The sequence below is a fragment of the Lycorma delicatula genome, chromosome 9, assembly GCF_047948215.1.
Source record: "Lycorma delicatula isolate Av1 chromosome 9, ASM4794821v1, whole genome shotgun sequence".
NCBI classification, from domain to species: Eukaryota; Metazoa; Arthropoda; class Insecta; order Hemiptera; family Fulgoridae; genus Lycorma; species Lycorma delicatula.
The window spans coordinates 112286321-112301461 of NC_134463.1; the positions used below are offsets into that span (position 1 = coordinate 112286321).

Sequence of the window (15141 nt, forward strand, 5' to 3'; positions counted from 1 at the left end):
GTAAATCTTCCTGGGATAATAATATTTACATCATTTTCAACAAAAATATTTGAATAATAAGCTCATTTTTTGAATCTTGGAAACTCATTTTAACTCTCTGAAGGAATCTTTTAAGTGAAAACATTAACATATGAAGTTATCCAATCCATTCCTTTGATTACATTTATTAATACAGTTATACTTTTCACTTACCATCTTCAAAGAAAATGAATGTTTTACGCATGATTTAACTTACAGTGCAGTAAAAATTATATTTATACGTTGCCCATATTCATTATGAAATTATTCATTAATAAGGTCAGTTTCTGTGAAGGAGAGGTAGTTGTCTCTTCAGAAAGTTCTAGGTTCAAATCCCTTGCCATTTTTCACTTATTAAAAATATTGTTACGTCATTCCGTCTTCTAAATTGACAACTAGAAGAACATCCAACAATAAAAATCCTACAGAGTTAAATTATATCCTAGAAATCTGAAGTAAATGGTCATTAAAACAAAAAAAAGCACAGTTCAATATGTGAATAAAATGAATGTTTCATAATGTATATTTAATATGTGCTTTATTTCTGTTAATTATCCTTAAGCTATTTTTTTAGTTTAATTTTAAAAAATAATATTATTTTTAAACTTAATAATACATTCTTTAAGACTTTATTACGTAACTGTAGAATTTAACCAACATATATTTTTAGGTTCATGGTCAAAGGAAAAAGAGCTTTTGTTGAAATTAAAGTTGATGCTATACTTGCTTTTAAAGAGTGGACTAATGTCTAATGGATGTTCTTCTATCTTTAATTTGATCCAATTATTAAGACTTGAGTGAGTGCTACCCGAGCTATTTCCTCTTTGCTCTTCACTTCACCATATTATAATGCCACTCGGTTGCGCACACTCATCCATTTGTTGCTACAAGTGAGCTAATATAATCTAGATTTTTTTTTACTTTTTTAATCCATTTATGATTTTTATTATTTAATTATTATCTTCATTATAACAGAAATTGGTATATTTTTTTAAATTAAGTGAATAAGTTATGTAGGCTTTGAAATCCTCTGGAATTTCATAGTTTTAGAAGGAATAAAAAGTGTAATTCCAATATAAGAAGCCAAGTAAAAAGTAATTTTCAAAAGAAAACTTTAAACTTCAACAGGAAATAAGTTTTAAATAGAACTGATTTCAGCTGTAACAAATCATACCAGTATTTTAACTGCAGAAAAGTGGCAGTATATCATTTTAGTTAATAATATTTATTTATTGCTTTTCCCCAGAAAATCTAAGGGTAAATGTCTTTATTTTTTCATGTTTTTTTTTTTCTTTTAACCTCCAGGACCACCATTAGGTATTGCTTCAGAGGATGAGATGAGTGACAAATAGCGTGTGAAAATGCCATGCCTGACCAGGATTTGAACTCAGAACCACCAGATGAAAGGCCAGACACTACCACTTACACCATGAAGGCCGGCAAGGGTAAATATCTGTCAAAAAATAATTCTCATGTAAATAAATAGATGTAACTTTTTGTATTCATAACATGTATATATGCAAAATTTCAGAACCACGTTGACTGTATAAAATTTGTCATGAGTCACAAGTCACTCCTGTAAATCATTCTTAAGAATGTCAAGTTACCCATTTCAGACTTAGTACGAAGGTGAAGAGTGAATTGATTTCTTATGATCTGGTTTCACTGAGCCAAAAATACATTGTTAACATATCAATATTCCATGCCCATCAAAAGGACAGGCAATATTTAGCTAAAAAACTCACACCTTCACTTTGTTCATCAAAGGGATTTGTTGTATAGTAAACAACATCATTAACATTAGAAGAAGCAACTGTGACCAATGCCAGTTGTACATTAAAAACTTTATACTCAAAACTGTAGATACAACCATAAGAAAGAGTGGGACTAAGAGTGTAAAGCAGCAATTTAATTTACCCCTTTCAACTGTGAAACAATACATTGTATACAGTGTTTCATCTCAACAGAGGAAATTTTGACTAAATTTCCTTACATAAAATTGTTGTATAAGCAAAGGTCAAAATTTCCTCAAAAATAAAGAAAGATAATAAAGATAAAGGTCAAAAATAAATATTTTCAAATATTTATTGTTTTCATTTTTTATTGAATGTTGATTTTAATATTATTTTTACATAGGATCATTTTTTATACTGTTTCCCAGATCAATATGTCATTGTATTTATTTACTTATACATTCTTTTTTCTGCATTTGTACCTTATTTTATACCTAAGTCTAGATATAAGCCTTGTAAATATTTTTACTTAAAGAATCTAATTATTTTCTCTATAAAAATTTCATTGATGACTTGTGTAAACCGTCACATGGTTGTAATGTGGGTAAAACAGTTTTACAATAATTTCAAGTTGTTAATTTTCACTTTTAATTTTGACAAAATATTTTTCTTTTATTAATTTTGATTAATTATATTTTTCAGTTTTGCTAACAACCATTTTTTTAAGTAGATTCTTCGTTCATAAATAAAAAACATTAAAAAAAAATCAGTAAAATAGGGTAGTAGTACAGCTTTTGGTAAATTCTGTTTATATTTTTACAAGAAAATATCATTGAATTTCATATAAAATTCTCTTCCATAAGTTTTCTTGTGTTGTACTGCAAATAACGATAATGTTATTTAGTTGAAATGCTTAAAGCAAACTTTGTTCATTAAAAACTTATTCACTTTATATCTTTATAATCCTAATATAAAATTTGTAAAACCTCATATAAGTTAAAAATTTTGTTTGATATAATTCATCTGGTATATGTAGATAATTAATTTTAAATTATTTTTATATTATATTATGTGTAAATAAAAGTAAAATGTGTTGTCATGAATTTTATATAACTTTTACAATTTCACCGTGTAACGAACTTATTGAAAGTTACAAGTAAAACTTATACATACAAGTAGAAGCTACTTAACTAACCAGTGTTATCTAAAATCACACTTTGTAAATTGTTTCTTACTTGTTTCTCAAATGTTAATTATAAAGTAATTAAACTTTAGCAAGGTATAAGTTAAATATTAAAGAATTCTTTCCTATTTAATTTAACTTATCTTTATTTTATATTAATTTAAAATTTAGAAGCTTAGTTACAATTATTTATAATTATGAGCATCAGAGTGTGCATACACATGAATTTTATTTTTAAACGAAATTTAAAAATGTTCTGCATCAGTTTTCATTAATGCGATTTAGGTTATGATTAACTAAACTTTTCATTAATAACAGAGAGCCCCCTTCATTAGTTCAGACAGACAAACCCTTCAAGGACAGAATTGAATAACAAAGGTTTTAATTCTGTTTCATTCAGAATGATTCAGCTTCATTGTATAACTTTATTCAGATTTCAAGCAAAGATTTGTTCATCCACTTTGTAAAGGTATTATTTAAATGAGTCATTCACTTCAATAATACTGACCAAGTTCATCAACCATATGAATAGAGCTATTGTTAACAAAAATCATTTTGTCTCCTCAGGTTTACTAGGTTTTAGCACTGGGAGGTGCTAAAACCCTATATAAACCTATATAAATTATAAACTTTCCATCTGGGAGTTTCTAGGTTTTAATCCCAGTCAGAATTGGTATTTTTAATACACTACCAAAAATTAGCCTCATCATAATAAATTTTAAAAAAATATATAGTGTAACAAGTCTGGTGTAGCAGGCCTGAGTAATGGATTCCTACCAATCATAATAAAAGTAATAATTAATATAATAATTGGAAGAATCTAGAAAGAGACAAAAAGGATAACCCTTTCTGTAAAGAATAGGTCTATTTTATAATTGTCTTTTGTTATACTGCCCGCTATCACATAATGAACATCTGTTGTATGGTGAGAAGAGACCAGGTTTGGAATTCATGGGAACAAAGCCTCAGTCAACTCTTCCCATGCTTCGACTTGGGTCTGGTCCGACAGGTAAACAGGCTAACAGTATAAATAGCACAGGAGACCAGCAAAAAATCAGTTCTGTTCTGCAAGACATTATTACGTCTGTCCAGCGAGGAGAGACTGCAAGTTGTGTGGGTTCGGCGGAGTTCTGTGAACCAATCCAGCGAAAGATATACTTCGGTCCAGCGAGGAGAGTCACATGTCTGAGTCTCCGAGATGAGAGTGTGAGACATTAGTCGATACGAATAAGATGATGCCACGAGTAAATCCAAGTATACAACAAATATTATCAGTGAGTTACATTAAAACTATAAGTGTATAATTGAAAGAAATAATGCAATAGACTTCATTCATAAACTGATAGGGTAGATGGCAAAGGTATTTGCAAGTGAATACTATACAATTGTTTGTTAATACAAGACTACTGGTTAAAAAGGGTTAAGACTAATGGTTTCTTTTCTTAATGGATCTAGTTTTATATTTATATACGTGGAATAATTTCCAAACGAGTATTTATTTTGAACTCTGTCTTGTGTGTAATCTGTATTTACTTATTTACTATTTACCATCTATCACTATTTGACATGTAATATTATCGTTTACTACAATTATCGTGACAATTATTGTGGTTGTAATTACTATATTAATATTTGTGTTCATTAACTGTTTTATTATTGTCAGTCACATATTATTATTATAATTATTATTATTATTATTATCATTATTATTGTATTTATCACCATTGTTATTATTATTAATTTGCCTGGTTTTAATTTGAACATTTTAAACCAATAAACTGTAATTATATAAACATTCTAAATTGTCAACAACCTCTCAATGTCCTGATCGATCTGCGGAACATGCAACAATATGTAGGATGGCTGTTATTTGGTGCTAGACAGTTGTTGCCAATACAAATATGAATAAATAAATTTAAATGCTAATTCTTTATTTTTATTTCTGCAATTTTATTTTTATTTATTTTCCTAATATTTCAACTCTTGAAAATTTAAATTAAAGTTTGGGAGCATTAACAATACTTAGCTTATTTTGTATGCAAAAATAGATTCTTTTTGTAATTATAATTGTTTAAATATTAATATTTTATAAAAATAAAACTTGAAACTGTTTTTTTTGCTTTGAGTAACAATGTGGCATACAGGTTAGCCTTCCCACAGTGCAAGTTGAAAATTTGAGTTGAAAAGTAATATTTTAATTTTATTGGTTTTGCAGAAATGACTCATGGGCATTGTTCTATTTTTAATATATTTTTTATATATCAACGTCCTGCATGACATGGATATAACAAGCAAAGGTACACCGATTACAAGAATAGGAATGCACCTTACTAGATGCCCCAATTTAATAAAATTCCATTATGTTATCTGGAATATTCCAGAATATTTTTATTTTATTAACAATTTTTTTATCAGTTACATTTTTTATTCATTATCTTTAAATTTTCTCTGATATCATTACTTCATCAGAAATAAAAATTGAAACAAACATTTTCAGTTACTCAATTATTTGCTGCCTCAGTCATTTTATTTCAAGGACTGAGATAGTTAATACACATGCACATACACACGCACAATTGTTTTATATAATTATATATATATAAAATAAGCAAAGAAATGTTCATTACTAAACGAAAATAATGAATAAAAGCATAAGTTATATGAAAAATTGATTTTTTAATTTTTAATAAAATAATTGCATTCTGCTTCTATGATGCAGTTTATTAGACTATTTACTTCTAGACTGTCATTTGAATCAATCTGAATTAAAGAGTACATATATCTTTCTCAGTCAGACTGACCAACATCAATAAGCTTGTAATTATATTTCATGTCATTAATCTCAAGTAATATTATCATCTAGATTTATCAATTGTTTATTTGATTAATTTTAGGTAAACTTCAAAGAAACTTGCGTTATGTTCTTTTGCAAATTGAATATTATTGTGTTTGTATGTTACACCTATTTATTGTGTAACCATTCAACTTAACACTTTCATAATTCTTGTAGCATCTACTAATACAATTGGCTGGCTCTTGTGAAGTTAAGTTAAAACAACAGAAATGTAGTAGTAATACCACACTGAAGCAACAGACTATTTTCCGTTTAGTCTCTGGAACCACCATAAGGTATTACTTCAGAGAATGAATGAGGATGATATGTATGAATGTAAATGAAGTGTAGTCTTCTACAGTCTCAGGTTGACAATTCCTGATACGCATGGTTAATTGAAACGCGACCACCAAAGAACACCGGTATCCATAATCTAGTATTCAAATCCGTATAAAAGTAATTGCCTTTAATAGGATTTGAACCTTAGAACTCTCATTCAAAATCAGCCGATTTGTGATGATGAGTTCACCAATAGACCAACCTGGTGGGTTAGTGAAGCACACTGAACTTCCTCATCAGCACTCTTTCTTACTACAAAAATTATTTTAATGAAGATGTAAAAATCAACAATAATTAGAAAAAGGCTTTCTTTTGGCACAACTTTCTCTCTTCCTTTGCTACAAATTTAATTTGTAAATAAATTGAACATTATCTATATTAAGTAATTTTTTTATTATTTAACAAACAAACATATAAATTAATCATAAACAAGAGTCATACATGTTTAAAAAAATAACAACGCTTGATTGTGTTGTCACAATAAATGCTATTACAATTTATTTACTAGAACTACTGTAAATGAATTTTGAAATAAAATATATACTTTTATTTAAAAATATTTAATAAGTTACAGATTTTTACTTTCTTGGATGAAGTAAAGGAAGTACTGTGATCCCGAAAAATTGTGGTTTGCAGATTTCAATAGAAGTATCCATTATGACAATCCCTGAATCCATTTTGACCAGTTTTGACATGACATCTATACGTACGTATGTATCTTGCATAACCCAAAAATGATTAGCCGTAGAATTTTGAAATTTTGGATTTAGTACTGTTGTAACAATTAGGTGTTCACCTCCCCTTTATAATAATTTAAAAAACATAATACATATAACACTTACATTTATTTAAAAAGAAAAAGGGCTGTATTACTCTTTTTCTAATCTAACCTTTATTTCTGGTAAGATTGTTGAATTAACTATTGTATAAATATTTGATGTTAATAAAAACTAATATTTTAGTAATTGTGTAACTGTCCACTTTTATTAAAGAATTGGAGGATCATATCTCACTTTCAAATGAAATAAGTTTCAATGAAGTGCAGCAAAAATGTGTATATTTAATTTAATAATTGTACAAGGAAATCATGTAGTGTCTACATTAGATTTTTTTATTTAGTAAGAAGTTAGAAAGTTATGTGTCATGTCTGTTAAGACATGAGCTACTATCAGTGCCAAAAGCATCCACTAAAACTATATTCAGTACTGTTTAACTTTGGTGATCTATGGAAAATAGTTTATTAAAAATGACCTCAACCGCTAGAATTTTTTTATTTGTTCATAGTTCTTTGTCCAAAATGTATATCAATATGGCATTTCATGTGTTGTAGAACCATCAGGCAGTGAGAGACATAATATAATAATTTTACTGTTCCTGTACAAAATTACAAATTGCATCCTTTTTTATAAATTGATAGTTTCAAAAAAATGTGAAAAATATCAGAAAATATCATCAAAAATTAAAGGCTAAAATTCAAAGAAATATATAACACATTTTCTCACGCTTCCTGAGGTTAAACAGTACTAAATAACTTTTTAAGAAGGTATTTTTTGTATACTACTGTCATGTATTATAATTGTTGATTCTGCTATTGAAAACTATTGTTTTATGTAATTAAATTAAATTTTACAAAAATTCATAAATTTATTAAAGATATGTATGAAAATATATATTGTTGTTTACCACTGAACATTTTCATTTCTCCTCCACCATTTTTTTTTTTCAAGTTACATTTACACGCTCATTTTATTTAATGTTTGGCTGAATTTAGTTGGTGATATTATAATAATTGCTTCCTCTGGTTGTATTATCTGTGAATCAGGATTATTTACAAGATTTTCTGCATCTGATAAGGCTTCATCAATGGTTTTTGAATTCATACCTGAGTTATCTGTCAGTAAAGAATTTGTACTAGATTTAACTGGTGATACAATTATTTTTTGTTGTCCTATAGTATTCCCTACTACATTTTCATCATTATTCTTATTATTATTATCATCATAATCATTTTCATCATCATCATCATCAAATTCATCTAACCAACTCTTTGATGATGGTGGATTTTGTGAAACCGTACCGATGTTCAGCGACTGAAATAAATCTAACATTGATGTTAAAACTTTAGGCACAGCTTTTCCTAATTGTACTGGTAATGTATTACGAACATCTCCGGTATATGGATCACCAACAAATGTTGTTCTCATCTGTTGAATTGTTGGGTAAGCTCCAATTAATCTCCCTAATCTTTCATTAGTTGATGATTTTGATGACTCATCACCGTCATTATCAGCTGTTCTTCCAGACCCTAACCTTGTTGATGCTAAATTAAAAGTATCTAACATGCCGGTAAATGACGATAAAGCATTTGGTAGATTTTTTACAAATTGTCCAGCCATTGTATTCTCAACTGTTTCAGCATCACCTAAAAGAACCGCTTTTATTTGTTCAAATAATGGTGCTGTTATTACGCCTGAAAACGTTTTAAAACTATCACTCGGTGCTCCAACATTTTCATCGTTACTTTTTGCAGCTGTAAAAGAAATAATCAATTGTGAAAATCAAGTTAAATCATTTTAATTTTTTTAACAAAATTGTAAATAATAAAGGAAATTAGTTTTTCCTTTTTTATATCAAAGAAATTCAGAAATTTTTCTTGATTCTGCATTCTTGTATCTATTAATGTTCCCATATAATATAATAAATTAAAGTGTTTTGTCCATAATGATTGGAAGAGATAATTATACAAAATTTCTTAGTTTTAATGATGAACTGAATTAAATTTACTTTAAACAAAAATTTTGTTAGAATTATATCACTATATATTCAGCCTCTCTTAAACATCTTAAGTGATCTAGACACCTGATGCTGCTGTTGTATCTGCCTCATAAGATGCTTTGTCATTAAACAAGACAATTATAAAACAATGACAACTGACCCCTGCAAACAGTGTCTTTGAAAATGTCTGCCAGAATGATTGAAAAAGTTTTTATGATGTAAATCATATATACCTCACATTGTGATGCTGCATTACACCTGGAGAATCTCAGGTATTCCAGGATGGAATATTTCTGCAAATAAAATTACTGTATAAACCCATTTTTAATAAAATATTTCTCATGGATTACTTATGCTTCTCATTGATTAACAATAATGCTAATGAACTGCTGCTGTTAAGTACTGAAGCTTATGTACGTTTACAAGTCATATCAAACATAGAAAATAACTACAAGAAAATAAAATGTCAGAAAAATGTCATCTTCTGGTCATTCAGTTGAAATGTGATCAGATAGTTGGTCTCTAAATCAGCCGATCTCAAGTTAAGTTCCTGTTAAGCATTTAGTATTTTTCATTTATTTGATTTTCATCAATAGAATAAATATATTTAAAAATTTTAATAAGTAAATATATGTGTATTTAATGTTGTATCCTTTAAAACATATTAATCATAATAACATTATAAAATTGCTTACCTGTTTTATTTTGCATATGTTAAACTATTTAAAAGAATTTAAATAAAATACAAAACATTTTATGTTTTTAAAACTGGTGCATTTTAACTATTAAATTATTAACAGAGGTAGAGTAAATATTGTAATTTCTGAATTAGTAGTTTCCAATAAAATGCTTTATGATTTTCAAAAGATTGTAACTATAGATCCACAATTGACTTGAATTTTTCAATAAGAATATCAATAGAAAAGAAAAAAGGAATTTAATAAGGATTTGGTATTATGTGTCTGGATATACAGAAGACGTTATGGTGTTAAAAAATTAGTGTAAGAGCTCTTTATAAAGAAAGGGTGGGGGAAAAGAAGAAACGACAGGATAGTGTACAAAAAATGTAAAAGCTATTTGAAAGTAGTGGTCAAAATTCCGTATACTAAAAAACAACAGAACCCATGTTTTTGTATGATATTCTAACATTTCTCTTTCTCTTTAAATCAATTCTTTAGATAATAGCATAAAAGAGAAGTGACTTTATTTTGGTTGTATGTTGTTTTTATTCCTGTAGATTATAAAATAAAACAGCTAAAACCCCAGTACCTTCCTTTGTTAGCCAAATTGTAATAATATTTAATTTAGTAAACAATATTTTTCTTTTTTTTCTTTGTTTCTTTACTATTTAAATAATTGCTGTAATAAACATTATAGATTTTACTGAGTTGTTATTCAAATGGTAAGTAGGTAGACCAATAATTATTCTAATTACATGGCATTCTGATTACTGTCCTGAAGTACTCACTACTGCATTTTCATTACCATTCTTATTAATTTTATTATCACCATAATCATCTTCATCAGAATCAAATTCATAAAACCCATCATTATCAAAGTATTTGAACCAGGGACTTCCAGATGAAAGGGCAACATGTTACCACTCTACCATAAAAATCAGCGGAGTGGTAGCAATTTTCTTTTAAAATTTCACTTTATTTTTTCTATTAATATACATTAGTAATTAAACTCCTAATATGATATTAAATTACCATAAAATAATATTTTATATATTATAATAATTATTTATGGATAAAATTTTAAAGAAGTAGTAATCCTTTTAAATTTTATTTATTGAATTGTTACTATTTTACATTGAAATGTTTCTCAGTAATCTATTAAAGAGATTAAGAAAGGAAAAATCCATTGGATTGCTCAGTTTAAAAGAAAACAACCGCAAATATACAGTGACTTTTTTCAACTTTACTCATTTATTTCATTTTGTCGACAATGTTTGATTAGTTATCAGTAAACTAGTTCAATAGTACAGCTGTTGTCAGTTCTCAGATGCCTGTAAATGTAAAAATTAGCATAGAACTATAAAGTATTTAAGTATTTAATGTAAGTAAGATTTTCTTCGTATTTTTATCTTCTTCTAGGCGAGTGTTTACAGCCATAAAGACCATCTTTCACACCCCAGCTCCCTAATGTTTCTATCCTGCCAACTTTCTTCTCCAAATTCTTTCTCTCCATCGCCTTCATAATTCCAGACATCTACTGCTTTAGAGGTTGTCCATGTTTCTTCCTCTCTGCTACAGTTGATTCCAGTATCCTCCTAGGCCATCTATACTCATCCATTCTCCAAGTATGCCCATATTATTGAAAATATCCATTCATATTTTTATTCTGGCCTTAAAAGTTTATAGAAAAAGATACAACAAAAAAATTGATTTATTAATAAGTAAATTTTATCCAATAAAACCTTTACATTAAAGTAGCTGTTTTTTAATTATAGCATTCTGTTTATTATTTATTTTTGAGGAGATTAAACTGAGTTCTTTTAGGAAAATAGAATGATATTTTGTCTGAGAGAACTTGGCAATATTAATCAGTTATCCCAGTGAAGATATATGATGACAATAGATGTAGTCACTGAGTAAAGAAATACTAGAAGGGTTGAGGAAAACTTAAGAGATATGATAGGAAGAATACCTTTGTTAGTAATACAAAGAAGCAGAAAAGATTTATTAAAAAATAAAAAGAATTTCAAGGAAGTAGAAAATAAAATAATTATAAACAAATTGACAGGATATATTGTTAGATTGAGAGAGGTGTGAGGAACTAGAAGAGAAATTGACAATAGTCATATGAGGGAAAGATAGATTGTGATAAACCATGTAGAAGAGGCAGTAACAATATTACAAATACTGGAGGAAAAAATAGAATAGAATATCCCAGAACAGAAGGAAGAGAAAGTTGAAAAAAGCCTATATCAGGAAGATTATAATTAAAGACTAGAAAGAAAAAAAATGAATTCTGAACAAATAAATACCTAATATTACTCTATAAAAATAATTCATTCTAGTTTTTAATTCAAATTCACAGTAATTTAGCTAAATTTAAATCTCTGTAATACTGAGAATTTTTATTATTAATAATCTTATAAAATACATCAAGAGCTAGTTTAATTTTTTTTAATTCTTTTAAAAAATTAATATTTATTATATATGAGATATTTTTAGGTAGAAAAATAATAAGTGTTTGATTTATTACTTTTAATTTAAGGTTCTTAATGAGGGAACATAATCACTGATTGTTGAATTGAATGTCCTGGGAAGGGTCTTGATTTACAAAGCGGGGGAGGACCTTTTTAGGTATACATCTACCAGTATAAATCATTGTTTTTACAGAAATACTTACTTATATTAGTAAATTATCTTAACTGAATTATTATTTTATTAAATTAGATAAATATATATTTTTTTAATTATTATTATTATAAAAGTTTAACATACTTTTTATATAAATTAACTGTCTTTGTTCATATGTTTGTAAATATTCTTGTATCAAATTCTTTTATCATATTTCATTCCTTTGTATCTTACTTATAAATAATTCTTTTTACATCATTTTTCACTGCACAGTCTTTAGGGTATATCTTTTCTACTGTTTGTTATAGAAAAGTGTTTTTTTTTTTTTTTGTATGGGTTTGTTACTGTTACATACATTGTTTAACAGCTTCTACTGCTATTAGTACAGCACTTTTCATATTAGTTATTCATTGTTATAGTGAACCATTAACTAAGGAATGGAAAAAAGTTTACTCTATGCCAGTTTTTCATATTTGTTTACCGTTTATAACGCCTTTCTTATTTGCATTATAATAATTATTCAAAATTATATTTATTTTTCTGTACTATTTGAAGCAAAGAAATAAAACAACAAATGTATTAATATTAATTTTACTTTTCTGGATGATATACTAAGTTTAAATGATTAAATTTAAGTTTAACTTTTCATTCATCTATACTCAATTCTGAGTCATTAACACTCAAAAACATAATATAAAAATATTTGTTTGGATTATTTGTGCAGCACTAAATGGTAATGAAATGCAGAAATATAAAAAAAAAACAAAAAGAAAAACGTAAGAGGATTTTGAAGTTGTGGTTGAAGAATAAGATAGGTTAATAAAATTTGAAATAAAATGCTCTAGAAATGAATAGGAGAGAAATTTGTAGCATAATCTTGCAAAGAGATGAACTAAATTGGTGGGCCACATATTAAGATATCAGGAAAATCTAATTTTTATAAGAGTTATATAGAGGTGTAATCTGTAGAGGAAGGTAATAACTGGAAATAATAAAGTAGATAACAGAGAATATAGAATGTAGTAAAAATATTGAGATTAAAAGATAAACACAGACTAAAAAGAAATGGAGGTTAGCATAAAAAATCAATGACTGATTACTCCTTAAAAATAGATCTTGACTTTCACATACCTTGTGACAATGAAAACTTGACTTCTCTTCTAATGTCATGTCTCAATATAACAAGAATTATAGAATTATTGATTACTTATAATAGTTACTATTATTTGTATAAGCCACTACTTACATGATTCACGATTAAATGTATTTGCGAGAAATTGTAATGGTAATCCCATTTCTTCATTGCCTCCTACACACCTCTTGTTTCTCAATGGATATCTTTGTATTAAATTAATACCTAGTATTTGCGCTTTTCTTTGTAGATTTTCCAAACACTGCATAGGATAATCTGTAATAATAATATTAATTTATGTGAAATAATATAATTTTTATTTACAATAATAACAATTTATGTAATCACGTTTCAGATTTCAGTATGTTGTTTTTAAAAATTTTATTCTGTATACTTCACTTGTTCCTAATTTTTTTTTTTATAATAAAAATGTTCTCCACTCAAATATCCCTCAGCTTTGTAATGTTAAAAATATTAGATCCTATTACCAAAGAGTTATAAGTGACCTGACAAGAGACACCAGTCAAATTATTCAAGTGACTCAAGAAATTCTTGCATAAATTATTCCTGAGAATGGAGTAGATATTGATTTGGCTTGTTATTTCTGAGAATCTCATGCCAGGCTTACTAAGGAAAGTGAGGAGTGATATGGTTTTCCATTTCCTTCTTCACTGATGTTGATTATAGTGTTGCATATGAAAATGCTGATGCTATTCAACTTTATAAGTGATACCTTTATTATATTCTTGTATCTCATATGGTTTATATAACTTACAGCCATAAAAAAATCTGTAACAGGTAGAATAAACTAAAAAATTAATGAACTCTTTTCTGTGGGAAATAATACTAATATTTCTCTTACTTATGCCTGTTAGCTATTAGCACACATTATTAAAATAACGTGTGTTCTTTTATTACCTTATTAAAAACTGATAACATAAACAATTGTAAATAAACAATTCACATCCTCTTTCATGTGAACTTACATAAAATGAGATTTCTAAGTTCTGTAATTTGATAAAACAATTTCAAATAACAGTAGCTAAAATTTACACCTTTATCTTCACCCTCATCAAATTCCTTTATTTAAATGATTACATATACATTTAAAATTAAATTTATATCTTCATGTCAGGTATTATAAAAGAGATTTTTAAGACTGTACAAAAAAACTATTGTACTGTAATTAGTTTTACAGCGGTAAAGTATGTATACTTTCTATTTATAAAAATCAATGAAGATTTGATAAATTATAAATTGTCATTGATTTTATAACTTTACGCCCAACATAAAGTAATTACCATTCTTGAGTTTTTATTTTTTTTCATTTTTTGCAGAAATTTGTTTTTTTATTGTACTTTTTAAATAAAATTACCAAAACTTTACTGATAAAATTTTGCTTATATTTTTATATTTTACATTCATGGATTATGTTAAACATGGAATAATAGATCAGGCAGGCATTTTGTAATTTTATCTGTTTTTAACATCAATTTTGAAGAATATTTTAAGTATGTTTTAGCAATTGTAATGAATGCATAGTCTATATACAAATTAATGAAACCATAATACATTATTGTTACTTTCTCTATAAGTAATTCTATTTTTGCAGCTTCATTGAACTTTGTATAGGCAAATCTAGCAGCATTGTTAGATAATTTGTTTTTCTTGATATTTTTTATTTAATATAGATATTGCAGGGTACTTTTATTTAGAATTTGAGAATATTGAATGGTTTATAAGTTATTTTGTTTTCATAATTTATTTTAATGGTTTCTTTAATATTATTGTAGAGTTGTATAGTGAGCATTCAGTGA

General features: G+C 27.0%; 1 protein-coding gene across 1 annotated transcript in view; it reads left to right on the forward strand.

The window, feature by feature from the left end:
• The first annotated feature begins 1350 nt into the window (after positions 1 to 1350).
• LOC142330731 (uncharacterized) overlaps positions 1351 to 15141 on the forward strand; it is a 47695-nt gene continuing 33904 nt past the window's right edge. Inside the window, exon 1 of the mRNA XM_075376176.1 lies at positions 1351 to 1463. Within this exon, the coding sequence (XP_075232291.1) occupies positions 1385 to 1463 (79 nt within the window). The 5' untranslated portion in view covers positions 1351 to 1384. The remainder of the gene's footprint in view (positions 1464 to 15141) is intronic.